General features: G+C 43.9%; 1 protein-coding gene and 5 non-coding genes across 6 annotated transcripts in view; all 6 read right to left on the minus strand.

Annotated features, from left to right (window-relative positions):
* LOC139296478 (voltage-gated inwardly rectifying potassium channel KCNH2-like) overlaps positions 1–27,970 on the minus strand; it is a 42,060-nt gene that overhangs the window by 9,580 nt on the left and 4,510 nt on the right. The window contains exons 3-12 of the mRNA XM_070918886.1: positions 20,903–21,067; positions 19,903–20,413; positions 18,958–19,130; positions 17,581–17,660; positions 16,680–16,802; positions 4,979–5,151; positions 4,039–4,177; positions 2,206–2,343; positions 1,834–1,988; positions 85–326 (exon numbers count right to left, since the gene is read on the minus strand). Of these exons, the coding sequence (XP_070774987.1) occupies positions 85–326; positions 1,834–1,988; positions 2,206–2,343; positions 4,039–4,177; positions 4,979–5,151; positions 16,680–16,802; positions 17,581–17,660; positions 18,958–19,130; positions 19,903–20,413; positions 20,903–21,067 (1,899 nt within the window). The remainder of the gene's footprint in view (positions 1–84; positions 327–1,833; positions 1,989–2,205; positions 2,344–4,038; positions 4,178–4,978; positions 5,152–16,679; positions 16,803–17,580; positions 17,661–18,957; positions 19,131–19,902; positions 20,414–20,902; positions 21,068–27,970) is intronic.
* On the minus strand, positions 6,098–6,170 carry trnak-cuu (transfer RNA lysine (anticodon CUU)). The gene has a single exon. It is a non-coding gene; the product is annotated as a tRNA-Lys (tRNA).
* On the minus strand, positions 6,677–6,749 carry trnak-cuu (transfer RNA lysine (anticodon CUU)). The gene has a single exon. It is a non-coding gene; the product is annotated as a tRNA-Lys (tRNA).
* Positions 7,468–7,540, minus strand: trnak-cuu (transfer RNA lysine (anticodon CUU)). The gene has a single exon. It is a non-coding gene; the product is annotated as a tRNA-Lys (tRNA).
* On the minus strand, positions 8,058–8,130 carry trnak-cuu (transfer RNA lysine (anticodon CUU)). Its single transcript has one exon. It is a non-coding gene; the product is annotated as a tRNA-Lys (tRNA).
* trnak-cuu (transfer RNA lysine (anticodon CUU)) lies at positions 8,643–8,715 on the minus strand. The gene has a single exon. It is a non-coding gene; the product is annotated as a tRNA-Lys (tRNA).

The raw sequence follows: 27,970 nt of genomic DNA on the forward strand, positions 1-27,970 counted from the left end.
TCTTCGGAAACCAACCTGCTGCTACTTTAGCTACTTTCGCTCGAGTTTTCCGACATGGCCCGAAAAAGTCCTACCGGAACTCACCGCCAATAAGCATGACGCAGATGGAGAAGATCTTCTCAGAGTTGGTGTTCGGGGAGACGTTCCCGAAGCCCACGCTGGTCAGACTGCTGAAGGTGAAGTACAGAGCGGTGACATATTTGTCTCTAATGGAAGGACCCGACCCAGCGATGGACTCGTTGTACGGCTTTCCCAGCTGGTCGCCCAGATTGTCCAACCAGCCGATCCCGGCCGAGGTGGCCCGCTCCACGTTACCTATGGCGTACCTGGGGCCAATAAGACAAAGACTTAACTTAACGCTCCTTCTATACACACACACACACACACAGAGTTATTGTCAACATTGAGTACTTCTCCCATGATGTCATTTATAAAAGAATATGTTGCATGAAAGAAAATCAAAAGTAAGTTTAAAATCCTTCTCCTGACCTACAAAGCTCTCACTGGTCCGGCACCATCATATCTTAAAGAGCTCATAGTACCCTGTTACTCTGCTAGAGCGCCGCGCTCCCAGGATCAGGATCAGGATCAGGATCAGAAATACTTTATTGATCCCCGGGAGGAAATTATACACTGTAACAGGCTGCGTGCACAGTTGGTGCATGTGCACTGCAGGATGCAGGGTTGCTTGTGGTTCCTAGAGTCTCCAAAAGCAGAATGGGACCCTTCAGCTATCAAGCTCCCCTCCTGTGGAACCGGCTCCCAGATTGGGTCCAGGAGGCAGACACACTCTCTACTTTCAAGAGTAGGCTTATAGTTACTAACCTAGTTATTTAACTAGTTATTATTTTTAGTCATAGTTCTGTTACTATTAAAGCTCTTATTATTATAGAAATGATAACGCCCAAATTCTTCGACGTGAGGAATGTCTTAGATCCAAAACCTCCTTCCCCTGACACATCAAGCGCACCAAACCGTAGTAAATGCCATTCCTGGTGGAATTCTACATGCCATATATCCAAAAGCCTACTTTCTTTGTAAATGGGAGTAGATATTGAAATCCATAATAAACATCATATATGGATAACTCTATGGAAAACATGCATAACTCTTTTTAGTGGGAAACAAAATGGCTTCTACAGTGGACGACAAAATTGTGCATAACTTACAACACATCCCACCATCTCTTCAACAAATGTGATGGCATCTACATATATATACATATATATATATATATATATATATATATATATATACATATATGTATGTGTATACATGTATGTATAGATGTTATATACAACATCTATACACATCCTGGAGGAGACTGGAGAATTATTTAGCAAATCAAAGAAACCCATACAAGTAAGCTGGAAGCCAAGGATACTGTTTTATATTATGAAAACAGAAAATACAACTGACCTGGGTAAATTTCATAAGTCCAAATTCTCTAAATCTCTCCCATCTGTTGAATTAATTCATCACTGACTTTGTGTATTACATTGAGTCTGTTCAACTATCTATCAAGCAATAGCCTATCAATGTTTTTATTGATTGATCTGCTTAACTGTATTATCATCATTATTGACGTTACATTTTATTATCATTTGTCCTCTCTCTTTTCATTTCATTTCTATTCTTGTATATTTCATCCCAGTTTTTCTTTATTTACTCTTCATGTCTTAATTCAGCTCAATGTTTGATAAAACCATTGTGCGTTTTTAGTTTTGATTTTATACGTCACTTTGCATTTTATTCCTACCCTATAACAATGATGAAATGAATGTCTGGAGTTTGGGAGGCACAAATCCTGCACGATGTAAGTAAGTAATGTACCAGATGCAGGCCAGCCAGTGGGCGATGAGGGCGAACGTGCACATGAGGAGGAAGAGGACGGCTGCCCCGTACTCCGAGTAACGGTCCAGCTTCCTGGCTACGCGGACCAATCGCAACAAGCGAGCGGTCTTCAGCAGGCCGATCAGCGTGGTGGTCTGTCAGGAGGGGGGAGGCAGAGATAGCGGCAATGTGACTATGTGACTGGACAGAAAACGTCAGTGTGAGTGTGAGATGTTTCTTTTTCTTCCTCTTCTCTCTCTCTCTGGCTTCTTGCTTCCCAAACAGTCTTTCCCTCCCCTGCAATCCCAGCTGTTTTACCTCACCATCTCCCAGCCCATCCTCATCTTTCCTCTTTCCCTCCCTCCTCCCTACCTCTCCCTCTCCACCTCCCCTAACCACCTCCTCTCCTGAGCGGTAGATGAGGAGGTCAAAGGGAATGGCCGCCACCATGTCGATGAGAAACCACCCTTTGAAGTAGTGGACCGCGATCCGAGAAGACTGGCTCACCACCTGAGGGGACAAAAGAGAGAGGTTTGAACTCAAGAATCCCACAGCCTTGCCTTGACGATATATATGTAGGAATATATCAAAAACATTTTTTTTCATGTGTAGCATTTTGTGTTAAGGCTTTACAGTATAACATGTACAGTATACGTGAAATATTTGATTGGTATCAAATATTTCACGTACTACGTAACTATTCCAAAGTAAAATAAGTCTATGCAGTACCCTCTGAAAGGAAACTGGATTTTCTTGTTAAAGGGGACCTATTATGATTCATTTCCAGCTCTATATATTCATTGTGTGACTCCACTAGAGCAGCTCTGCATGATTCACAGTTCCAAAAAGTCCTGATTTACCTTCTACTGGCCCTTCATGCAGCCCCTCAGTTCCCCCTCTGTCCCCCCTTTGTCGGACACAAGAGCAGCTTCAGTGGGAGGCTCATTCCTTCCAAATGTACAACAGAGCGCCACAGGAAATCATTTCTGCCTGTGGCCATCAGACTGTTCAACTCCTCCCTCTGAGTGTCAGACACTCAGGAAGAGACTGGAAATCTGTATCTACTTCACCTGTTCATACACTACCTCACTATTTATTCTTATATATGTATACACATACATATACATTGTTATTGTATATATTTTTTACTTCATTGTTCACTTAAATACTGTAAATGTGTATATTTTTTATTTTCTACTTCTTATTTTTATATTTTGTACATACTTTTAGTTCTAAATTATGCCACTTTTTACTCTTGAATGGGAGCACCGGTACAATTTCCCCCCGGGGATCAATAAAGTATTTCTGATTCTGATTCTTGTCTGAAACAAGCAGTCTGAGCTCCTGTCTCTTTAAGCCCCACCCCCCTCCCTAAAAGCCCACTTTCTTCTGATTGGCCGGCCAAGTTCCGGAAGTCTTTGGAAGAATTTCCAAAGGCAAACTGTAAACCTTAAACGCTACTAAGCAACGTTGACATAAACATAAACATCTGGTCTGTGCCTGGAGCAGATGACCATATAAGGACATCCGTGCCTATCTGACATCATATAGACCCGGCGGTTGAAAAAACTAAAACGGAGCGTTCAGAGCAGTCTGCAGCCTGAGCTTTTGGCTCACAGGGATTACTTTTACATATCTTTACCTCATTATTTGGCAACTTTGGCAACATTTAGTGTGAATATCCGACATTGTATATATATATGACAGAAAATAAGGAAAAGCACAATAGGTCCGCTTTAAGTCTTTTCAAAAATTAAGCTACCACCAAAGAACTATTTCATTTAGCCTGGCAGGTAACCAATGTTTTTTTTCCTCAGTAGAAAAAGTTGTGCCATTTTACTACATATTGTGACACTATCATAATTATGTGCGTGTTACAAAAGATTTTCTACCAAAAAAAACCCCCAACAACAAACAGTTAAGTATAGAAGAGAATACAATACAGTACAATAATATATTATAACTTATTATGAAAGCCATATCAAAGACAAATAAACCCCTGGTCATGCAATTATAAACAATAAACAATTAATCAATGGATCAATCTACAGTTAGAGTTATCATGACAATAAAAAAGGCTTTTTATTTTTGAACAAGCAAACAGTGTTGCTTCTTTCCCCGCATCCACGGCGGACAGCACTCTTTGTTTCACCTCGAAACCACAGATGGCGCTACAAATGAGCCGGCTAATGAGTCGGATCAGACCTCATCATTGGAGTTGACGTATGTGGTCCTGAAGTTGATGATGATGTCAACGATGAACATGATGTCCACGATGAGGTCCACCACGTTGAGGGGGGAACAGGAGTAGCCGCAGGTCTGCATGGCAGCTTCCTCCTGGTCACTAAAGGGTAATACGATCAACAAATGAAGGGAATCAATAAAATGGGTTTTCGCTCAACAAGAGAATGAAACATCCAAAAAACAAAACAAAACAACAGTTTAAGTTAATTAGACCACAACATTGAAGACAACAAGGAATTAAAGACACATTCACACATTCAATATTGACATGTTTTTAAATTCTTCTAGATCAAAAAGAGGCTTTTGCAGTCTAATGTGTGGACATACAAACAGGTCTGGTATTCTTTGAGCCAGCTTATGTGCTTCCAGAGAGGAGAGGAACGAGGCCGTGGGGTCATTTCAAGTTTAATCTGCAGATTAGATATATAGGAGATATTTTGTTCAGCTGAGTTCAAATTTTTGGCCTGAAGATGGACGGGCGCCAGAGGAGAAGGTCAGGAATTCATATGGGACCATATGGGTCCGGGTGCGTCTGGCAGTATTTGAAAGGGCACCTTGTGTGACACGTACTGAACTGAACGTGCTGTCCTGAACATTTTCCTGCTACCTTCTCGCAATATCAAACAGAGAGACATCAACCTGACCTATTCACTAATTGTCGAAAACACTGCATGACCTTCCACTCTTTGATTTGTTACAGCGCCCACTGGAGGCTCCAAAGCCCCACACTTATTACCAGCTCATTGCTGGGGGTTTTTTTTTTCCTTATCTGAGCTTTGGATTGGGAAAGGAGTGTCATGGTCACTTATCTCTTAGTTTAGAGGACAGCAGAGGGGGGGGGGGCCTTACATCTTCAAAATCAACTCATGCAGTGTCAGGAGAGCACCGAATCTCCACCAACCTCAGTAGAAATGTAGCCGAGTAAGGAGTGAATATGGCTGTATAAATGACTAAGAGCAGAATGACCCAGTCCCACACAGCTTTGAATGGACTGTAGTGAAGGATGGTCCACTTCTGGATCCTGGGAGTCTGCAGCTTATACTCCGGTAACACGTCGGCACCCAGAGACAGCACCTAGAGCACAGGGATGGAGATCTATTAGTCTGTTGTTACAGCTGCATGATGCTACCAATGCCTCGCAAGGCAGCAAAAGTAGGATCCTCTTCTGCCCAATGAGGTGCATCTGGCCTGGGCATGATGTGCTTAAAAGATCTGAAACCAGCATCAGAAGGGGGGAGGCTTCTGGCATGGGGACTGCTGGTTTTGCCGCCTCTCAGCCTGGGATTGTTGTTTGCTTGTCTTGATTTAGTGTCTTAGTTGTTTGTATGTATTTATGTAATAAATCCCATGGCTTTGGTCGTTTTAAAGGCGTCTCACTCTGTTTGATTGGGTCGGTGGTAAGAGTTTTTACGGCCGCCAAAGGGTGGGACATAACAATGGTTAATCTCCTTAAGTCACAGCAATAATCTTTTATATTTATCAGTCTCTGTACTGATCATAAGTTAGTGACTTTTCAGATCTAATCAGTTCAGGCCAAACTCTACTTGTGTCATGACCATAACCAGTGATGACAGTAAATATACATCACTGAGGTCATTAGTCCCAAGACACCACCCCTCACCTGAAACGCTGAAAATAGGATGAAGGGATAGGAAAGCATACTTCCAGTATATTAAATATTTGGTCACCTATCAGTTATGACAGCAGTTTGATCAGCAGTTCCATGGCTTTGATCTGGAGATACAGTCTGACAGTAATTCCAAACCAAGCTGGTAACTGCAGTAGCTGTACCAGATGATTCACGACAGCGAGAGCTCTAGTCGCCTCTGCAGTCCCAGACCACTTCATGAGCTCCTCCTACTCTGAGTCGAAAACTGAGGACACTTCATTCAGCACCACAACAACGCAAGACTAAAGAGCAGCAGGGTGTTTCATGCCATCTACTTTATTACGCATTTTACCTTCCTATTTCCTAGAGTTCCATATTACCTCACTTTTCTGATTAACCCTAAAATTCCAACGCCCAACGTGGGGCTCGAACCCACGACCCTGAGATTAAGAGTCTCATGCTCTACCGACTGAGCTAGCCGGGCTACTGACATGAGGAAATTGGTCATATTTTCACAGCAGTATCAGGGACACTCAGACACTCAGAAGGGTGGTGGTTGCCTTCTTTCAGCTCCAGCAACAATATCAGCATGCAGTGCAGTGCACATAAGCAGTGACAAAAAGTTCAGGTACACCTGAACTGCTTGGGGAATGTGGGAGAGGTTTGCCTTAAAGGCTTTCTGCCAGAAAGCATTTCCAAAAGGAAGACAGGACTTTCAACCCAGGAGACTGCTGTTCGTGTCCTGTGAGTAACCACAAGTCAACTTTGACTTGTCATTTTAACCGAAACCATGACCTTTTCCTAAACCTAACCAAACCGCGAGCGTTTCACAAAGTTAACGTGTTACAAAGGCCTTCTGGCAGAAAGGCCTGAGGCGTATTAACTGGCCACTGCCAACTAGTGGTCTAGTTTGGCTGTAGTTGTGAAGTTGCTTGTAGACCACTGAGGTATGTCCTCACTTTTCTGATCTGCTGAACCCTAAAACTCATACGCCCAACGTGGGGCTCGAACCCACGACCCTGAGATTAAGAGTCTCATGCTCTACCGACTGAGCTAGCCGGGCTACTGATGAGAAGAAAATTGGTCATATTTTCGCAGCCGTATCAAGGACTGAGAACACTCAGAAGGGTGGTGGTTGCCTTCTTTCAGCTCCAGCAACAATATCAGCATGCAGTGCAGTGCACATAAGCAGTGACAAAAAGTTCAGGTACACCTGACCTGCTTGGGGAATGTGGGAGAGGTTTGCCTTCAAGGCTTTCTGCCAGAAAGCATTTCCAAAAGGAAGACAGGACTTTCAACCCAGGAGACTGCTGCTTGTGTCCCGTGAGTAACCACAAGTCAACGTTGACTTGTCATTTTAACCGAAACCATGACCTTTTTCTAAACCTAACCAAACTGCAAGCGTTTTACAAAGTTAACGTGTTACAAAGGCCTTCTGGCAGAAAGGCCTGAGGCCTATTAACTGGCCCCTGCCATTTCATTAGTGGTCTAGTTTGGCTGTAGTTGTGAAGTTGCTTGTAGACCACTGAGGATTGGAAGTCAACGTTGACTTGTCATTTTAACCGAAACCATGACCTTTTCCTAAACCTAACCAAACTGTGAGCGTTTCACAAAGTTAATGTGTTACAAGGGCCTTCTGGCAGAAAGGCCTGAGGCCTATTAACTGGCCCCTGCCTTTTCATTAGTGGTCTAGTTTGGCTGTAGTTATGAAGTTGCTTGTAGACCACTGAGGAGTTTGGCATGTCCTCACTTTTCTGATCTGCTGAACCCTAAAACTCATACGCCCAACGTGGGGCTCGAACCCACGACCCTGAGATTAAGAGTCTCATGCTCTACCGACTGAGCTAGCCGGGCTACTGATGAGAAGAAAATTGGTCATATTTTCGCAGCCGTATCAAGGACTGAGAACACTCAGAAGGGTGGTGGTTGCCTTCTTTCAGCTCCAGCAACAATATCAGCATGCAGTGCAGTGCACATAAGCAGTGACAAAAAGTTCAGGTACACCTGACCTGCTTGGGGAATGTGGGAGAGGTTTGCCTTCAAGGCTTTCTGCCAGAAAGCATTTCCAAAAGGAAGACAGGACTTTCAACCCAGGAGACTGCTGCTTGTGTCCCGTGAGTAACCACAAGTCAACGTTGACTTGTCATTTTAACCGAAACCATGACCTTTTTCTAAACCTAACCAAACTGCAAGTGTTTTACAAAGTTAACGTGTTACAAAGGCCTTCTGGCAGAAAGGCCTGAGGCCTATTAACTGGCCCCTGCCTTTTCATTAGTGGTCTAGTTTGGCTGTAGTTATGAAGTTGCTTGTAGACCACTGAGGAGTTTGGCATGTCCTCACTTTTCTGATCTGCTGAACCCTAAAACTCATACGCCCAACGTGGGGCTCGAACCCACGACCCTGAGATTAAGAGTCTCATGCTCTACCGACTGAGCTAGCCGGGCGACTGATGAAAAGAAAATTGGTCATATTTTCGCAGCCGTATCAAGGACTGAGAACACTCAGAAGGGTGGTGGTTGCCTTCTTTCAGCTCCAGCAACAATATCAGCATGCAGTGCACATAAGCAGTGACAAAAAGTTCAGGTACACCTGACCTGCTTGGGGAATGTGGGAGAGGTTTGCCTTCAAGGCTTTCTGCCAGAAAGCATTTCCAAAAGGAAGACAGGACTTTCAACCCAGTAGACTGCTGCTCGTGTCCCGTGAGTAACCATGAGTCAACGTTGACTTGTCATTTTAACCGAAACCATGACCTTTTCCTAAACCTAACCAAACTGCGAGCATTTCACAAAGTTAACGTGTTACAAAGGCCTTCTGGCAGAAAGGCCTGAGGCCGATTAACTGGCCCCTGCCTTTTCATTAGTGGTCTAGTTTGGCTGTAGTTATGAAGTTGCTTGTAGACCACTGAGGAGTTTGGCATGTCCTCACTTTTCTGATCTGCTCAACCCTAAAACTCACACGCCCAACGTGGGGCTCGAACCCACGACCCTGAGATTAAGAGTCTCATGCTCTACCGACTGAGCTAGCCGGGCGACTGATGAAAAGAAAATTGGTCATATTTTCGCAGCCGTATCAAGGACTGACAACACTCAGGAGGGTGGTGGTTGCCTTCTTTCAGCTCCAGCAACAATATCAGCATGACGACATCTTTGATTGATTGGATCTCCCAAAAACACTAGCGCCTGTTTTTCCTGAAATTCCCACGACAGCGCCTACCACGGGGCTCAAAACCTGCCACTAGTATCATGTTACCAACATTTAACATACTCAACTTGCGGCCTGATGTATTTTATGTCGTAGAACAAAACATCGAAATCTCTAACCACCAACCAAATAATAATCTAACCAAAAACCCATTCAAAAAACCCACTGACTTCCAGATGAGGGAACCGAAAGCATAAAAATACTAACTCATTTCTGGGTTTTAGGACTCATTCCTGCAGCACTCTATAGCAAACACTGCATTGAATTACTGTTGTGTGTAATATGGAATTGGGTTAGAGCTACTGTATGACTCAGAGGAGCTGTCCAGTGCTAAATCTTGTTGGTTTGTCCTCAGACATGGGATTATTTACACATTTCTTCATACAAGTACTGATATATTCTTGGTTCAACAATAATGAATGAGGAAAGGCAAATAATTGTTTCCACACACTGAGCAATAATCACGCAAAACTACTTTAATTTGTGCACACATTCTTATCCCTGGATCGCATATTTTCCTTGCTCACATCCATCAACCTTTGCATCAGCAGGGGCAACGACAACTTCATATACATTTCCTCTTTGCTCCCGTGAAGGGCAACTTCACAGCAGGCGATGTGACATTTACAATATGGCCCGCAACTTTAATGGGGTGCGTCTCTTTTTCTACACCTCGTATCTCATCATCTCTAACGGACCACGGCCTCTACAGACTGTCTACAGAGACACACACCTAACAGTGACCTTGTACCTTCACAACTCTGTGTGTGTGTGTGTGTGTGTGGACTCCGATGACAGTGATGAATTACTTGATAAACCATGAAGGACATTTAAAAAAAAAAAAAAATCCTAATCAAGTTTCACAGAGCTACGAGAAATGCAATAACAGCATCAACACGTGAATAATCTAAAGCAACTTTGCTGATATACGGATATTTGTTATGTAAAAAAAGTAATCTAAATCTAACTTAGAGGAAAATTCTCTCATGTTAGCAATCGAAGTACCTCCATTTTCAATTCGGCTTTAGGTTTACGGTGCAATTCATTGCTAAACTGGGGGCCTGTTGTTAATGGGGTTACTGGATAACTAATTATTGGTGTGAACTGCTGACACGACATAAAAAAAAAAAAAAAAAGTTACAGCTACACCAACATGAAAGTGGGGCAGGTATACCAATTCAAATATGCACACACACACACACACACACACACAAACACACACACACATACATACACACACATGTAGACCCTGGGGAGGGAGCTGTAGTGTAGTCAACAGTGTAATTAATCAGCAGCAGATCTAAAGTCCTCTGGGATCTGACATGACATGACCAGTAGCACCCAGGGAGAGCAGTCAAGGACAGTCAAGGGTCTGACTGAGTACCTTAATGGGTGGAGGACTGGGAGGTAGAGATGATCCTCAGTAGAGAAGAAAAATGTCCTCAAAACATCTTTAAAATGAGTATTTTAGTACCTTTATATTTTACAATAAATAATAGTATACATTCTTTGTTGTATTCATTTTGCTGCAGCGGTGGTTCTTAAAGTGCGACCCTTGAGGGGGTTCCAGGGGGTCCCCTGCTACAATTCCATCCATAAGTAACACAATGACAGAATATGTATGACTATTTTGGTCATGAGTTTCAAATACTTTCTGTAATAACACATCTAAAAGCAAAAGAATCGGAAGACGCTGGGACAAAATCTTATCAAACGGGGGTCCGTGGTCTAATTTGTGTCAGTTTCGGGGTCTTTGACGTGAGAAAAAGTTTGGGAACCACTGTGCTACAGTACAGTGATCCTAACGAAAACCACCGAAAACATCTGGCTAAAAACATCTGGCTATATTCTCCGTATTGAACACACACATTTAGACCATTAAGACACAGGAGGATAATTATATTGATACAGTAATAATATACCAATGCTGAATAGTATCCATTATGGCGAAGGTCTTCCCATTAAGACACCACTTCATATTGATCAGTTCTGCGATGAACATGGAATCAATTCAACTGCCTTGCATCCACTGTATCAGGGGTTAGGTGATAGTCTCACACACACAGTTCCACTCACCTCATGAGCTACTATCGAGGAGATGCGGACGACTCTCTTTGCTCTGGTGTTTCGGCGCTCGCTGCCCAAAGCTGACTGGCCGTCCTGAGACACGCCACTGTCCACAACGCTCACTGAAGACATGGTAACTACCTGCTGCAAGTGCAATTCAATCTCGTCTTTTTTCTCCCCCTCTGTCCTTGCCTTTCTTTTGTACTTGTTCGGTTCCTGATCTTCTGCCTGTCCTTCCCCCATCACACTCTCCCTGTTTTAGCTCTCTCTCCACTTTCCTCCACCTTTATCTCTGGGAGTTTGTCACCCTATCCACCCACTTCTTGGTTGAAGCCTTGTGGAGGTCATTGTATCCTTTCACCTCACTGCTATACCATCAGTTTCCATCTCACTGTAGGCCATGAACTTCCACTGGAACAGGGCTGGGGTCAGCCGGCTTTCACTTTAGATGCTTGGATAACGATTTAGTTAAGTTCGGAGAGGACAATGTTCTTAAAGGGTACTTTCGTTATTGGTATTTGAGCATATTCCCAAAAAGAAAATCTTGTTTCTGTACAGTTCTTGAGAAGTCCTGAGTTCGTAGATCTCCAGGATAGTTTTCTCAAGGTTTTACACAGTGACATATAATACTCCGATTCCCTTCAGCATCCACATCCACAACGCATCACTCGCTGAATCATTTCAACAAAAGCATTTGGTCTCACTTATATCCTCCCAGTGATGCTTTAAATCCAAGAGTCCCGAGTGTTGACAAAGTAGACCGAGAAGTGACCAATATAGTCCCCATCTGTCTTCAGTAGTTGTTTTATCAGAGTGGACGTTGCAAGTAAAACTCAGTTGAAGTAAAAGTACTCCTCGACAGCTCCCTGTTTCTCTCACGGTCTCTTTTTATTAAATGAATCTTTCTCTGTCAGTCCGGGATCTCTGGGCTAGCGTTAGTGGTGCTCCTCAGCACTTTCAGTCCCACACACTGATCCATGCTGCCTCTCTCATTCCCGTCACTCCCTCTCTCTCTCCTCCCCTTTTTTGTCTCCCTCCTTATTGTTTCTCACCCCCCGTCCCCCCACCCTCTTCTTTTTAGCTTTCACTTGCCAGCGATGAGCCTGAACAGCAGGGCATCAGTGTGTGGGAGTTTCATCCCCATTGTGTAGGTTGGAGTCAACAAGGACAAAAACCCCTCATCAGCGGGTTATGTGAAGAGAAGAGGTTAGCTCATGGTTCTAGGACTGACAGTGCTTGTACTCCCCCAGCTGTTTCTAGGTCTCCGTTGTCTTCTCTTCCCTTGTGGGCTCCATGTTAGAGCCGGTCTGTGTCCAATTCAACCCCACTTCCTTTTCCACCTTCTACCTTGACCGATAAGGCCATGGGTGAGCTGATGGACCAGATTTAGCTCAGACATGCATGTAATAGAGAGGAGAGAACGCTATCAAAAGGATTAGACAGGGGAGCGAAAACCAAGTTACAATGGTGTAAGCCCCCAAATTGTCAGTAAACTTACATGGGAGTTGTAGTTTTTTTTCCTGTGCTCAGAAAGTAAGAGTTGTTTCACTTTGTTAAAATCACAAAAGGGTTTAATTTCTAACAGCAAGTCAGAGGTCAAAGGTGCTTGACCACGTGCCGCGACAGCTTGCGGAGCCCTCGGCAGGTTGCAATGACGTCATTTTGGGCGCACGGACCTTCGCGCCAGAGACGCTACGGCGACCATAAATCCAGCTTAAGAGTTCAATCTTGACTTGCAGTTTTCTTATAAAGGTTTCTAACTTGACATGGACTATGTTGCGCATCTCAAAAGGCCCATGACCATGAGTCTGAGCTGTTAGACCGCTTTGGCTCTGCTCACAGAACCAGGGTTACAGTGGTTATATTCAATCTTACGATGCGATGTCAGACAGTGATGGTAAACTGAAGTGACTCTGCTGGTGTTAAATCAACAGATATTTTTGGGTAAGGTCCACTGCACAGCCTCGAGCTTCAATATGTGCCCGCCTAATTATAGCTAACAACAACCTATCCTATCAACACAGGCACGCACTAACATAGGAACAGTGTTGTCACCTCCATTGTTTGCACAACGGCATCATTATCTCTGACCTTGTTCCTTCTCTCTCTGTGGGAGAACGGAAGAGAGAGAAATTATATCCATTAGCAATCCATTAAAACAGGTCCGTATTCACACCAGCTCTATGAGATTAAACTGTTTGCTGACACATTTCTCATCACGGCTTTATCTGGTGACATTCTTGATGTGTGATTAGGAAGAGGAAAAAACAAATAAGGAGGGGGGGAGTTGATTTCACCATATTGCAAGGGTAACAGGTAAACTACAAGACAAAGGCCATCAAATAAATGCTACAAATACCCAGACTGCCCAAGCTCCACTGTGAGAGTACTACTGTTGTACTCAAGTGTCCTTAATAGGAGGACATCAGTAACGTCATCAAAACGCTCCTGGCCCTGTGCAAATTAACTATACAGTTATCAGTGGGTGCCCCCCTCATTAATCATGTAGTCTGCATCTGATCTGCCCCACAACAGAAATATCTCCCATGTACCTCAGTGCCCTCCCTCTGAAATAGCTGAGTGTTTTGGGGAGGCAGTGAGGGAGACGCTGCCCCCCCCCCCCACATCAGCCTCAGAGCTGCAACATAAATGCCGCGTGACACTCTGACTCCAATCGTCGAACTCTTTCAAACAACATCTGCTTGTGGTTTTGACCGATTTATTTATTTATGTAAGCGTGATATAACAAAAAAACACTGGTTATATCAGGAAATCAATCTCACCCTAAGACTTACGATGTAAGTATATACAGTATATGTAAAACCATTAGTGTATAGCATAAAAATGACATTCAATATTCATTTTTGAATATGTATTTTTTTCATTGGCTATGGTATCATAAAGTGATATAATAGCCACTATGTCGATAACATAAAAGGCACTGTTAAAGGCCCTACACAACCATGGTCATCTGACAGCGATGATATCATGCACTTTGTGAAACAACACTTTTAAAGTTCCATCAGTCAGCCGGTGGCCTTGGAATCCATCCTTGAGTGGCGTCTGCGAGGGCTTCAACTTGTTTTGGAGACCCCGGGAAGAAGGTGGCGAAAGCAGTTAGGTCTGCAAAAAACACCCTCAACATGCTAACCCCTGACCGAGCAAAGCTGCTGCAAAGTGAGATTTAGCTGGTGTGCATAGCGGTGCACAAAGTGGGCAGGCTTCGGGGCTTTGGGTAGGCTTCCTTCCATCAAGGTCTGCATGCCGCGGACCTTACCGCTCATCACCATCATATGTTTGTGCAATCAACCCCTAACTTTTGTGGCTCCAGTACACTTTTGATGGCCCGGGGTGGTTTTATCCCAAACTTGACAAACTCCACGAAATGTTCTGTCACTGTATCATTTGGCAGTAGTCTGACTAGCCAGATGTAGGCTGTTGGATAAGCCTGCCACTGGCCGACTATTTGAGTTGGAATTCTCCTCCCGTTCCGCCATCTGCTTGTTACTGTTTTTGCAAAAGGCACCGTCGCTACAGCCGCTACAGCCGCTACACAAGACGATTGTGATTGTTTTACAGAAATACAAACAAGCCAGAACGTGTTTTCCCCCTATCCCAGAATGATAATGGGTGCAGCCAGACCTTCCTCCGAAGTGTGGAGATTGGACTGGCTATGTGAGACTAGGCAGTATGTATCTCAGTCGTTTCATCTGCTTGTACAGAAACAAACGATGTCTCAGCCACTTTCCTCCCTGTACACCTCCTAGATGCGGTCCAACAGCTCGTTCGTGCAAGAGGTCCCTTTGAAAACTGGTTGAACATAATAGTGCCTCCGGAGCTTCGAGTCGCCCTCACACATGGTTTCAAATATGCGCCGGAAAATCACAAGGTCACAATCGCAATCCGCAGATTTGTCTTGTCCATGTAGCGCCATTTCACATTTTCCACACAGTTTAATACAGGTAATAATGCGACTGAGCACATACCTGTTCTCCTCCTGCGCAGTCAATTTGGGCAGCTGTGTTTGCGCTACCAAGCGGGCCTAATTTTACAGCCTTGTCTAGACGACTCCTGCTCCTTTAATGTTTGGTTATCCTCTCAGAAAGATGCTTGAGATCCTGAAGGTACCATCCCCTCCAAATAACAATGGCTTCTTTGACAAGCTAGCAGTTAGCAATTTTTTTCCTGGAGAAACACTCTACTCACTATTCAAATCAGCAGTTCACCCTCTCCCTGGCCGGACAGGATACTGAGGAGGGGGTATGCTCTCCTAGTCTGCAGCTAACTTTCTCCGTTCTGATGTATCTTACACACCTCCCTCTTCAAATCCACTGGGAACGTGGTACTGGAGGAGAAAATGAGGAAAGCAGCCATCACTGGGATCCTCATATGGAGGGGCACCCTGCTTAGTTCTGCTAGTATGCCAAAGGCAGTCTTCCGACTCAAAGTGAGGTCCATCCTGACCTACAACCCAAGAGGTGTTGAGGTGCAATAACTATGTCACGGTACTACATACAGGTCATTTTAACTGATGGAACATAAGACTTAAGTTTTCCGTGTAAGCAGTTTCAGCAAGTGGCAATGACAATGGCAATGACCGGTTGCATTTTTGATTGGTTGTCAACCCTCAAGAAAGACAGAGTAGAGATATGGATGCTTGAGAGTGCCGTGCAAGAACAACCTTTTTGTCGAGACCATGGTGGACAATGAATGATGACCCTCGTCCCTCATCAGTGTTTTGGTTTAGTTTCTGTCGGCGTCTATTTGTTAACCTAGCATAGTTTGTGGCTTGTGGCTTGTTAGCAGTTGGTTCAGCCAAAAGGCTTAGTGGTAATTGAATCCCCTAGACCTAAAAATGGATCATTTTACCAGTACTACCTGTGCTGGGACACAAGAGTCCTGGCCAAGACAGAAAATGTAGCTTATCCATTTACTACGGTGGTTGGGTGGGTAAGGGTAGTCCAACAGTAATCTCATGTTTAATCTCATGTGGTGTCATCAGATGTTAGTATGTTCAGTACACACACACACACACACACACACACACTGGGTGTCTCCTTGAAGCTGTGGTTGTATTTGTTTAGTCAGCAGTAATCCCAGCAGACACAGATAAACCCTCAGTTCATTACAAACACACTGTGAAGGACACTGAAGGTGTGGAACTTTTTACTCCTTTCATTTATTTTGTCTTTCTGTCTGTGCATTTTGTTACATGTGCAACTAAACTAAACTAAACCGGCCAGCTGAGGTGGTTCGGGCATCTGATTAGAATGCCTCCCTTTGGGATTATGGCCGACTCAAGAGGAGACCCCGCCGCAGACCCAGAACATGCTGGAGGGATTACCTATGCCATTTGGCCTAGGAGCATCTTGGGACCCTCGAGGAGGAGCTGGTGCTCGTGCACGGACGCGACAACGGACGACTGATGCAGATGTTTCCGTCTATACTACACTTGGGTGTCTGCATGGTGGGAGCGTTCACACGATTGTTAGCCCATATGGTTTGCGTTGACAGTCCGGGGGGTCATAAAATGTAATCTGCTTGCAGATGGTCCGCGTGGACCTTCACGGACATGGGCAGATGATAAAATTTACATCACACAGACCCTTGCAGTTATCTGGCAAAGTGTCCTTTCCACTTTAGCCTGCTGCCAATGCGACCCGGACCTGGAGTAACAACCACAAAATGGACGGACGGCTGGTCTCTGCAAGTCATTTCTACTAACCTGGGTGACCTTCTCAGTAACATGGTGTGTTCTGTCGATCAGTTTGCAGGGAGGTCTGATTTCACCAGGAGGTAATGCCACGAAGGCGTCTGCCTTTGCGTCCAGTAGGCTCTGGGCCATCTGCTGCATGTGCACAAACCACACATTTCGACACACATTAATGACATTTTATAGGCTGAAGGGGATGACTCAAAGAAAAACACACAATCAGCTGGCCACTCTTTCTATATGAGCCATGTGGCGGCCCTACCTACTTTACTTTTCACTTCAGTATATAAAAGGCACAAATAATGGCTAAACAATATTTTTGGCTAAGCATGTTTCTTTTTATATGACTTTATGTGCACGCATTTTGGTTGACAGTGAATGGCCATGGGTTTATCAGAGTGGTTTGGAATTTGTTAATGTAGTCTACCTGGTTTTCTCTTTGTTTCTCCACATGCTGCTGCTGCTTTTATGCTAAAAACAGGAAGTGGAAGAAGACAACTTCCTGTGCTAGGCTAGCCTATGGGTATATATACCCCTCTTATTGTGTCATTTGTTAGGTCAGGTTTCTTTGCTTAAGTGTTTTAAACAATTGCAACTTTGTTTTTCTAGTGATTAAATGTCTGATTTTTTTTTTTTGGCCAAATAAAGCCTTAACTTTACAAAGTTATCCTTGTGTCCCTGCCTATACTGCTTGGTCCCTGATAAGCCACATTAATGTTTTACTGTACCTGTCAAGCAACCCCACATCTTAGACAACAGTTTAGGTCTTTGACGTGATACCAAACTGTGTAACAATTAAAATTGTCTGTAGAAAATGTAATATCATATACTAATTGAGCATAGGAAAGTACTCTGTTTTTAGTTCCCTTACATGTAAAATAAAAAGGTAATTGTGTGTGTCTGCATGTGTTACCTGGCTGTTGGTCCGGCAACGCAAATCAGCGTCTGATGTCCCAACTGGCCCACTGCTCTTTCGAATGGATACCATACCAGCTAGAGAGGAGGGGAGAGCTTCTGTTACATTCATAATTACAGTATGCCAAAGCCAAATACAATGGGATTTCCAAAAAAAAAAACTACTACTACCTACTGATTATCAGAAGCAGTTATCAAAATTTCAAAAAGACAAATGAAAAACAACATGACTCCTTAAACTTCGTTAAATCATCCTCTGTCTTGGTTAGTTTCACTGGTAAAAGTTAACTGGTAATTGTTGACCAGTACCTACCTGTTTTGTTTTCATCATTTATTTTATTTTTCAATGGTTGAAAATCATGAAGGTTTTTCTTACTTCGCATTACGCCAATAGAAAGTGCAGGTCAAGAGAACAAGCACCTTACAGAAGCAAAGTGATCATATCAATGGGGATATTTTAAAGGGGCCGCATTTGACCAGAAGTAGAACATTTCTTTCTCTTCTTTGGAAGTAAAACATTTCAGCAGTACTTCTTTTGAGGAAGTCATTTGAGTTGGGAAGTTATAGTCTCATTGAGGCAGTGGCAATGGTGCGTATACCCACTTCTAAATCCTCTCTGATGCATATCATTCAATTTTTCTCCCCCCCCCTAGGATGGCGAGGGAATGACCCGCTCTAGTCTGCCGCCTCTGATTGGCTAGTACTCATAGCCTTCGTTGGTTGGGTTGGTTAGGGTTAGAGTTAGAATATCTGGGTAAGCCAATCAGACCTAAGCCTGCAGCCTACCTGCCTTGTTGGTTTACCTCAATAATGCAACAAAATAAGGTGTCTTTTGGAAAGAAGACGGCGGGCACTGTTTAATAACAGGACCTTGTAAATGACGTTCATAACATATGTGATATACTTGATATATTTGTGTTTCAAATGGTAGATGTTGGTAAGCTAAATATTAGACCTGTAGATGCTCAGTGCCATTGCTCAATATGTTATTTCATGCATTAGGCCTGTATAGGACCAGTAATATTTGCAAACTGCCCCTTGACAAATAATCTTCATCTTATAATGGTGGCACACTCTGGCCTGTTCCAAGATAATTTACAAAAGAAACTACCGGATTCCGTAGACTACTTGCAAGGGGACCGAATAGTTTCATGTGTGGACGGACAAAGGAATAAGGAATACGTCACTCAAAATGAATAATTATGTAGTTGTCTTACCCTATATTCTGTGGGCCAGTATTGACCATAACCCACAACGATCCTTAGTCCCTGAAGTCGAGCAGCAGAAGTAAAGTGACAATGTGCAAATACTACAGGCCCATTTTGGGGTATGCTAGATATTCTTCTGGACCTTCTGGAACTGGACCTGTTCTCACCAGTGCAGCTGTGTCTCAGCTGCAGCCTCTTTTCCCAGTAACTCTGCCCTCTCTTGATGTCGTCTACCGAGGAGGAATGCTTTAAGCTCCCGCAGCCGCCGTCCGACCGGCTGGGAGGGCGGCTCACGTGGAGAGGACAGTCGTCTTGATCTCTGCCTCTTCCTCTCTCCTCTCTCCTAGACAGAATGGACATTTGTGAGTTGGGGCGTCGGACCACGGGGCTTCTTGACACCCAAAGAAAGAAAGAAAGGAGGTCCGGCCCACAAAGCAGTGACCGGCTACTGTTGGACTACCCTTACCCACCCAACCACAGCAGCAACCCCCCTCTCAACAACAGCAGGGCTCCGCGGTGAAGATGTTGTTCTTAATTTGCAGTGCGTTGAGCTCTCAGGGCCACCGCAGTTTTCACCGAAGAAGCTCTGATAAACCCGCTGAACGGTTAGCGAGCTAGCTGGTGAGCATAGTGGAGCATTTATCAGCTAACGTCCAGATGTTTTGCCTTCAGTGGGCAGCCATGAGTGGAGGCTGCTGCGTAAACAGGACATTTGTGGTAACACAAAAGATGTCTTCATAGGAGAAGTTATAATCATTCACAAATATACTTTATTATACTGTTATAAACTACTATTTAAAGGTACAGTAGGCAATAGTATTGAACTATAATTTCAGTTGAAATAACTAATTTTGACTCTATACAAACAAGGGCGTTCTACAGAAGGCTGCACCTTCTGGATTGGATCAGAACCCCTGATTGGTTGTTTGATTCAGACCTGGTCCAGTTTTTTTTTATTGTTAGTGACATACAATGGTCAAAATGAGTTATTTCAAACAAAATTATAATTCAATAATATTGCTTACTGTAGCTTAATGTTTGTGAAAGTACATGGTAAATACAATCACAATGACAACTTTATTAAAACATTGAAAATAAATATATTTAATAACCTTGGTGGAGCGTGTGAGGAGGCAGGGGGCAGGGCCAGTGTTGGGGGTGCTGAGGCTGGAGCTGGGGGCAGACCTGTGTGGAGCTCCCTCCCTCTTCTCCCTGCTCCTCCTCCTCCTCCTCCTCCTCCTCCTCCTGCGCTTGTATCCACCAGCAGCCCAAAGAGGTCACCTCCTTCTCTCCTCTTTTTGTCTCCCTCGCTCCTTCGCCTGGATGCCGCCAAGCCGACCCTCTCTCCTCCTCTTCCCCCTCCTCTCATTCGTTCCTCCTCCTCCTCCTCCTCTTCCTCCTCTTCCTCCTCCTCCTCCCCTTCTTTGTCCCACAGGAGCAGTCCGGCTCCTTCCTCCTCCAGCTGCTGCCTCTCGGGGAGGGACAGCAGTTTGTCCAGGGCCATGGACTCGTGTCCGAGGGGAGGGAGGTTGGCGCGAGGAGCCCCCAGCTCTGTGTCCTGTGACAGGACACCCGTACTGGGGCTGAAGGAGCGGAGGAGAAGGCGCAGGCGCTGCCTCCGAGCTGGATGCAACACAGGGGCAAGACAGTGATGGTTCAGTTACTGACAAAGAAAGGATGGAATACAATTCCGCTTTATTTGCTTGTTATAACGGAGTAGTTTTGTAAGAAAGACCCCAAAGGTTTTACTAATATACACCACTACAGCACAAAATAATCTGCATGAAGGGCCAGGAGGAGATACATAAGGACTTTTTTTCAACTGTGAATCATGCAGAGCTGCTCTAGTGGAGTCCCAGAATAAAAACACAGAGCTGGAAATGAGCATCATATGGGGCCTTTAATGTGCACTCACTACATCTGTAACCCAAGGGTTACTTTCTTTACATATCATGTAACAATCATGAGACTATCTTGTAATAAAAGTAACAAAAAAAAAATATATATAAATAAAATCCCTCAAAATGTAGTAAGAACATCAAGTTTGTGTGAGTGTTTCAAGTTCAATGTGTTGTATGTCATCATTCGTATTCACAACAGTGTAAAACATACCCAGGGTCAGCCAGGGGATACGCATCGCGCTGTTGAGCTCTCTGGCTGGAGAGCTGTTGGTCGGCCTGGGGTCAGTGGGAAGCTCAAAGTTGAGAATGAACATGATGACCCGGCCGTCCTCATTCTTCACTGGAACCACGTCTATTACGCAGGGGAAACACACTCCTGCAGCGACAAGAGACACAGGAGAGAACACTAGAGGGGAGCAGCCGTGTGACCAGCTTCTGTTTGGGACAGACAAAAAAAAAAGTCAGTAAATGTGTGTAATTCTGAATATTTCCTCTAGGTGGTGACATCACACAGAAAACCACGACTGCGCTCCTCATTATATCATCCGAGTGTATACACTCACACCGTTTCAAAAGCTGACGTCTTGAAATCTGTCCCTAATGACCATCAGTAGGTCCAATCAGAGTACTAATTCACCTGATAAGTATGTTACTAAATAGAATCCTGAGTAAATACAAATCCACTCGGGCTCTGTGGGGTAATTTAGTAAACTGTAGATCTTCTCTCTTCACACGGACTTTCAAGAGGCAGATTTGAAGTCTCGAAGACGGATGTCTTAAAACTTCGTGATTTCGACTGAAAGTACTTGCATGGCTTGATACCAGCCACGTGATTTCTTTTCGTTGTTGTTTCAGTTCACTTTACTGCTAGATCTGGGGCAGAAAAGGCGGTCTCATGCTATCATAGCCATGGTTGTTGCAGCTTTCCTTGATTCTTCTCAGCTCCACTCGTCCAACCATCTCCCAACTTTTGCCTTAAAGGGGACCTACTATGATTCATTTCCAGCTCTATATTTTCATTTTGTGACTCCACTAGAGCAGCTCTGCATGATTCACAGTTCGAAAAAAGTCCTAATTTATCGTCTACTGGCCCTTTGAGCTCCTGTCTCTTTAAGCCCCCCCCCCTCCCTAAAAGCCCACTTTCTTCTGATTGGCCAGGCCAAGTTCCGGAAGTCTTCGGAAGAATTTCCAAAGGCAAACTGTAAACCTAACGTTACTGAGCAACGTTGACATAAACATAAACATCTGGTCTGTGCCTGGAGCAGAGATACCATATAAGGACATCCGTGCCTATCTGACATCAGATAGACCCGGCGGTTGAAAAAAACTGAATCGGAGCGTTCAGAGCAGTCTGCAGCCTGAGCTTTTGGCTCACAGGGATTACTTTGACATACCTTTACCTCATTATTTGGCAACTTTGGCAACATTTAATATGAATATCCGACATTGTAACATTATATATGTGACAGAAAAGAAGGAAAAGCATAATAGCTCCCCTTTAAGTTTGGCTGCAGTACCTGTCAAGATGGCAGGGAGTATGAAATCCAAATTCGAACATCCATTCAGTAGCCTGCAGGAACAGTAATACAAACTACACTGTTGGAATTCCAAAGAGTGAGGACCCTTGCTCTCACGCTGGAACAAATTACCAGATGACATTCCAGCAGTCTACATTCTCCCCTTGCTGCAGTGATGTAGACGTGCACGTCAGGGCGTGCTCAGTACACCCTGACATCACTGCTTGTAACTCATACATTCTGGTTATCTGGTGACGGCGCATTATCAGTATTTATTATTTAAGGAATAATCTGCGACCTCTGAGAAGTCATATCTCATCCTCCTTAATGTCAGCGGTTATTAGCTTCAAAACATTTTTCATAACCAAACGGATCCGAATGGGCTACCCACTGCATGTGTATGTACACTTTAAATGGAATGGCTCCTTGACTATTTCAACAATGTAGTCAAAGCTTTTGATGCTGACGTGATAACTCATCCAGACTGATGACGACATCATATAAGGGCCGCGAGGTGACGTGAAAAATAACGAACACCCTCTGGCCAATCAGAATCCAGTATTTTCGTGCAACTATTGTACGAGTCCTGATAAGTACACTTTATATACATTTTTTTTTTTTTTTTTTTTTATCTCTGGATGTTTAGTGTAACAAAGCACTGCACTGTATTTGATTTGGTGTGTTATTCATGTGACTGCTGACTACATGACGGTGTGACTTTGTGTCACCAATTCTTTCGCTCAAAACAGAAAAGGTTACGCACACAGACTGTCCTCTGTCTCCTATTGAAACAGGATTTAATGGATGGATAAAACAGAATGCAGTGCAGTGTGTGTGTGTGTGTGTGTGTGTGTGTGTGTGTGTGTGTGTGTTGGGGCTTGTTAGGACAGCCAGGGTGGATTAACGTAGCTACATGCTAACTTATTCTACCTTAATAATGATATCACAACGACATGCCTGGAAGACCATCTGCTATAGAGTGCGCGCGCACACACACACACACACACACACACACACACACACACACACACACACACACTTAATAGCCAGGCATTTCCAACGTGATAATCCTCAAACTATGAATTGATATTGAGACTAAATCATGAGCTGTACTGACCTTTTTACATGTACACTCCCACATGCTGTAGCTCAGTGGTTCTCAATCTGCGGGTCCCGACCCCCATCATGGGTCGCCAAAGCTCCACGGGGGGGTCGTGAAGCCCTCTTGATTTTAAGGGTGTAAGAATTTATATATATATATATATATGAAATAGAATTAATTTCTGTGAAGTAGACGACTAAATTTAAGGGTTGTTTTTTTGTCAGCGTATATATAATATATAATGGTAAACTAGGGGTCCCTTAAGAAAAAGGTTGGAAACCACTGCTGTAGCCAATGGCAACAAGTTAAATTGTGCTCAGTTATGTGTTTGAATATTTTTTTTTTTTTAAACTGAATCGGTTTTATTTTTCAGAACACACACGAAAATGTAAATGTGGAGCTTTTTTGTCGGAGCATCTGGTGACAGCCTAGCCCCGAGGTGGTTTAGATTATTATTTGCAGGTGCATCGACATTTAGACATCATTTAAAATCCATTCAACCAGTCATTTTCATACACTGCAGTGTTGTCCAGCTGAAAGCATTTCTACTTCAATCACATGAATTCAGTTAATGTTGGAATAAATGTTCCTGAAGTTGCACATCAACCATGGTGAGAATGTGTGTGTGTCATAGTGAAGGGGGGGGGGGGGTCATAGTGAAGGTCGCTGCCAGTCTTTAGGGACAATGAGAGAAACGGGATCATAGTTTTCATTAGAGCATAAGTACCATATCAGACAAAAGAAATGGATTAGAGATTAATGGAAAGAGCCAAAAGATTATCTAGCCCTCGCGCGCACACACACACACACACACACACACACACACACACACACACACACACACTCATTCTGCTTCTCGCTCTGCCTCGCACCTCGCTCTTCCTTCCTGTCGTTCCACCGCGACCTCCCTTCTCCTCCTCCTCCAGTGAATTGTCTTGTTTTGCATTTGCATGTTCTAACATTAAATCGCAGCTACACTCTTCAGTCCGCAGACGCAGTCTATCTCATGGTTGATAGAGCGTTATTTCCCCTAAAACGTGTAGTCTAAGAAGTTTGAAGAATTGAAAAATATTACATTTCAACATATGAAAGCGTACATTTATATTCCAAGATATTTTTCGGGCCTAAACGCGCAAAAAACGTGTCTGGTTTTGAAGTACGCCGAGAGCTTGAAATGGCCGAACGGGCACCAAAAGCGCCATGACTACGTAAAGATGGCCGAGGCGAGATACGCTGCCGTCTTGCGCTGGACATCGAGGTCCCGCCCCGACCCAATCGCGAGCACACCACAGGCAATCTCTGCTGTCAATCATGAGGTTTCACCCTGTTTCTACAGCATCAAATAACTAATTAAAACCAAACGTATCAGAAAAACGAACACTTGAACAGACATCAGCGTGATAAGAACCGCCTGAAAACCATATTTGACTGATTATATATAGATATTGGGGGGATAAACAGTTATGTTATTAATGTTATTAATTACCATATCCCCATATTAACCAGTCCTAGGATAGCTTGCGTAGTTTGTGAGGAGGAACAGATCCTCTCATCCTTCCAATGGGGGTGGGGGTGGGTTGTGAAGGTCCCCTTCAACCGCCCTGTAATCACCATGCATTCACTCTGTGTGGTATGTAATTTGGGTGTGAGTTTGTATTGTCATAACTGTAAAATGAAGCCTGTTACCACTCCATTAACAAAGCCTGTTACTGTCTTCACACAGTCTTATGAGTGTGTGAGTGTGTGTGAGTGTGTGTGTGTGTGTGTGTGTGTGTGTGTGTGGAGGGAGGTGAAAGTCAAAATGGTCATGTAAACCAAGGAGACACATTACTGAACTATTATAATGAAGAGGGTTTTTGTCTGTACGTGTGTGACCCCCCCCCCCCCCCCATCATGCCCATCAGACGATACAGTATTTCAGGCTCTTCTGTGCTGGAATGCCAACAGCCTGCGGGAAGAGCTTCACATTTGGCCAAATGGCAGCAAAATGTGCGGTGACAAAAAAACCTCCAGATGCGCTCCACTGACTCCACTTAAAGAGGGTGCTGAAAAGGAATTCTTTCTCAGCGACGATGACTGTAATGTGGTCATTGCTGACCCCGCAATTCTGGAATCTGCCTTCATTCGCTTTAAATTCAGTCTGGACAAACCTTTAACCCTCCACTCAGTAACTTGGACGGAGCCAGTGTTCATTTGGGCATTTCAATTTTTTTTTTGTGTTTTTGATGTAATGTTCATTAGGATTAGTCAACACTTTGTTTTCAGACAAAAGACATTTTTAGTTGAAATCTTTTGTCTCATCTGGGCATTTCTAAGCATTCTGAGATGCATACAGTTGCCATGGTTACAGTAGTTCAGATGGGGCTATAGATATATTTATCTCAGTAAACTGTGATAAAAAAATGTATTGTCTCACCAAAAACAGCAACGAGTGAAAATGAGAAAGTAGTGAGAGACTTGGGGGGGGGGGGCACATTGTTATCAATGTTGGCCTCCAAAATCCAGTATCGGCTGCGCTATAGTGTGTAGTAGTTTTCAGTCGTCAGGGTTGTTAGCGGTAGATATATGAGACTTGCGAAGTCTCTCCTGTAGTTGCTTCACAATAAAAACCTTTGTTTGCCAATGCAAGGCTTTTACTGTGAAACCACAGCAGCAGGAAGTGAGTAAACAGGAACTTGACATAGAAGATACGGACCTGATACGGACCTATCTTCCGTCCATGTATTCCCTGTAGACACATGCAATCCCACGCACCCTCATTAAGTGCACAGATGACTTGGCATTGATTGACCTGTAGCATAGAATCACTCCCAACCTTGCCTCCCAGTCACACAGCGCAGGCTTTATTCCTCTTCTTTTTTTTTTTATCTATATTTTTAATCCAGGTCCCCGCGATCGACTCGGTGAGTACAATGATGGACAAAGCTGTGAAAATAAGCGAGGCGGAATTTCCCCTTCAAACCCCCCCCCCCCCCGCAGCTGACGATCATCGCCCTACAAGCGAAGCCCGAAAACTTGTAGCAGTTAACATGCAGCACAGAATGTATGACTGAATATTTTCTCCGCAGAATGAATTGTAATCGTTTTAAAAGTGTGTTTTATTCTGTCATTCAGCGGACACCCAAGTTGAGACGGACTCAGCTTCCCGAGCCGCCGGGACTTCCTGTAAGGTTGTGATGTCACAACTATGCAGTCACCGCCCTCAGCTGCGCATGCATAAAGGGCCAGTAGAAGATAAGTAAGGACTTTTTTTTTGTTGAACTATGAATCATGCTAAGCTACTCTAGTGGAGTTCCAGAATAAAAAATATAGAGCTGGAAATGAACACAATATGGGACCTTTAAGTGTTATGTATTTTCTCCATAGTCCAATTATTCAAGGGTGAAAATGGATCATTCTTAAGGCATCAAATATGCCTTTTAACGCTCTAATCCACTGTGGTGCTCCTTAACATTCCTTTGTATAATGACTTTATTGTTTAAGCTGGCCAGCTCGCTAAGGATGTTTATTTTTATCTCTTATTTCTTTGTTCTGGGTGCACAGGATAGGCGAGCAAACATACACTATATTATCATACTGCGTCTTTAATAAAGGATGGTTTTGTCGGTAACAAAAACCCTTAAAAGGCTGTATGTTTGTCTTGTTCTTTAATTGCTCCCTCCCCTCTGCCAGGTGACGCGACTGCCGATGCAGACCCGGTTTCATTCATCTCTCGGATTTTCCCTCCAGTGTTCGCGTGCGACGAGCTCACCGTGAAATATTGGCAAAAAAGGTGAATGTCAGCAGCTGCTGAGATGACGGATGAAATGTTAAATAGGGACTTCACGATATTCTGCAGCAGCAGAGACACAGAGGGACCTGTGACGCCACGCCACCGAAACTCTTCTGTCTGGAAGACGTACCTTTTCTCCTCAGTTCACTCTTCCTTAACTTACTGTCAGCAGCTAATAATGTGTGGCCAAATCGCCGGCTTTCACTGGGTTTAGTCTTTATCCCTCAAAGTCATTACTCGTCTCCATTCATGTCCAGCCGAACGCAATCGCACAGCTGGACTTCATTCAAGTGGGTCACAGTCGCAGAGCTTACTCACAACTACTTAGAATTGAGCTGTGGTTTCCATTTGAACTTCTTTGGCGTTAGTGTCGTACCTGGACTGGCGCTCAGCACAATGGAGCCAAACCAATCGTGAACACACCAAGTCAAGGAAAAATGTATTTGATGTGTACTTACCCATCCGCTAACATGGAGGGGCGGGGCTTATGACCTATACTGCAGCCAGCCACGGGGGTGGGGGGCAAGACGTTTTGGCTTCACTATGTATAATGTATTCGGATTCAGTCAGAAATTGTCCAGGCTGTCTCATTTTCTGTGTTCAATGTGTTTTCCGCTCCAGGACATATTTGTACCATGTAACCACTTGAACTCAAGAGTGGCATAAATACAAGTCAACATTGTGTTGGCCCATATTTAAACTGGAGGTTATGTGTATATATATAAAAAAAAAAATCCCTGAGCCATTGACATAAAGCAGGCAATAACAGAACATTGGCCATACAGCATAATCTAAAACAACTGGAGATTGTACGTGTAGTATTAAAAAGCAATGCTGAGAGTCTCTACCGTCATTTACGGGCGCGCTGGCTGGTTCAAAAATGTCGCC

This window comes from Enoplosus armatus, chromosome 14 (assembly GCF_043641665.1).
Source record: "Enoplosus armatus isolate fEnoArm2 chromosome 14, fEnoArm2.hap1, whole genome shotgun sequence".
NCBI lineage: Eukaryota > Metazoa > Chordata > Actinopteri > Centrarchiformes > Enoplosidae > Enoplosus > Enoplosus armatus.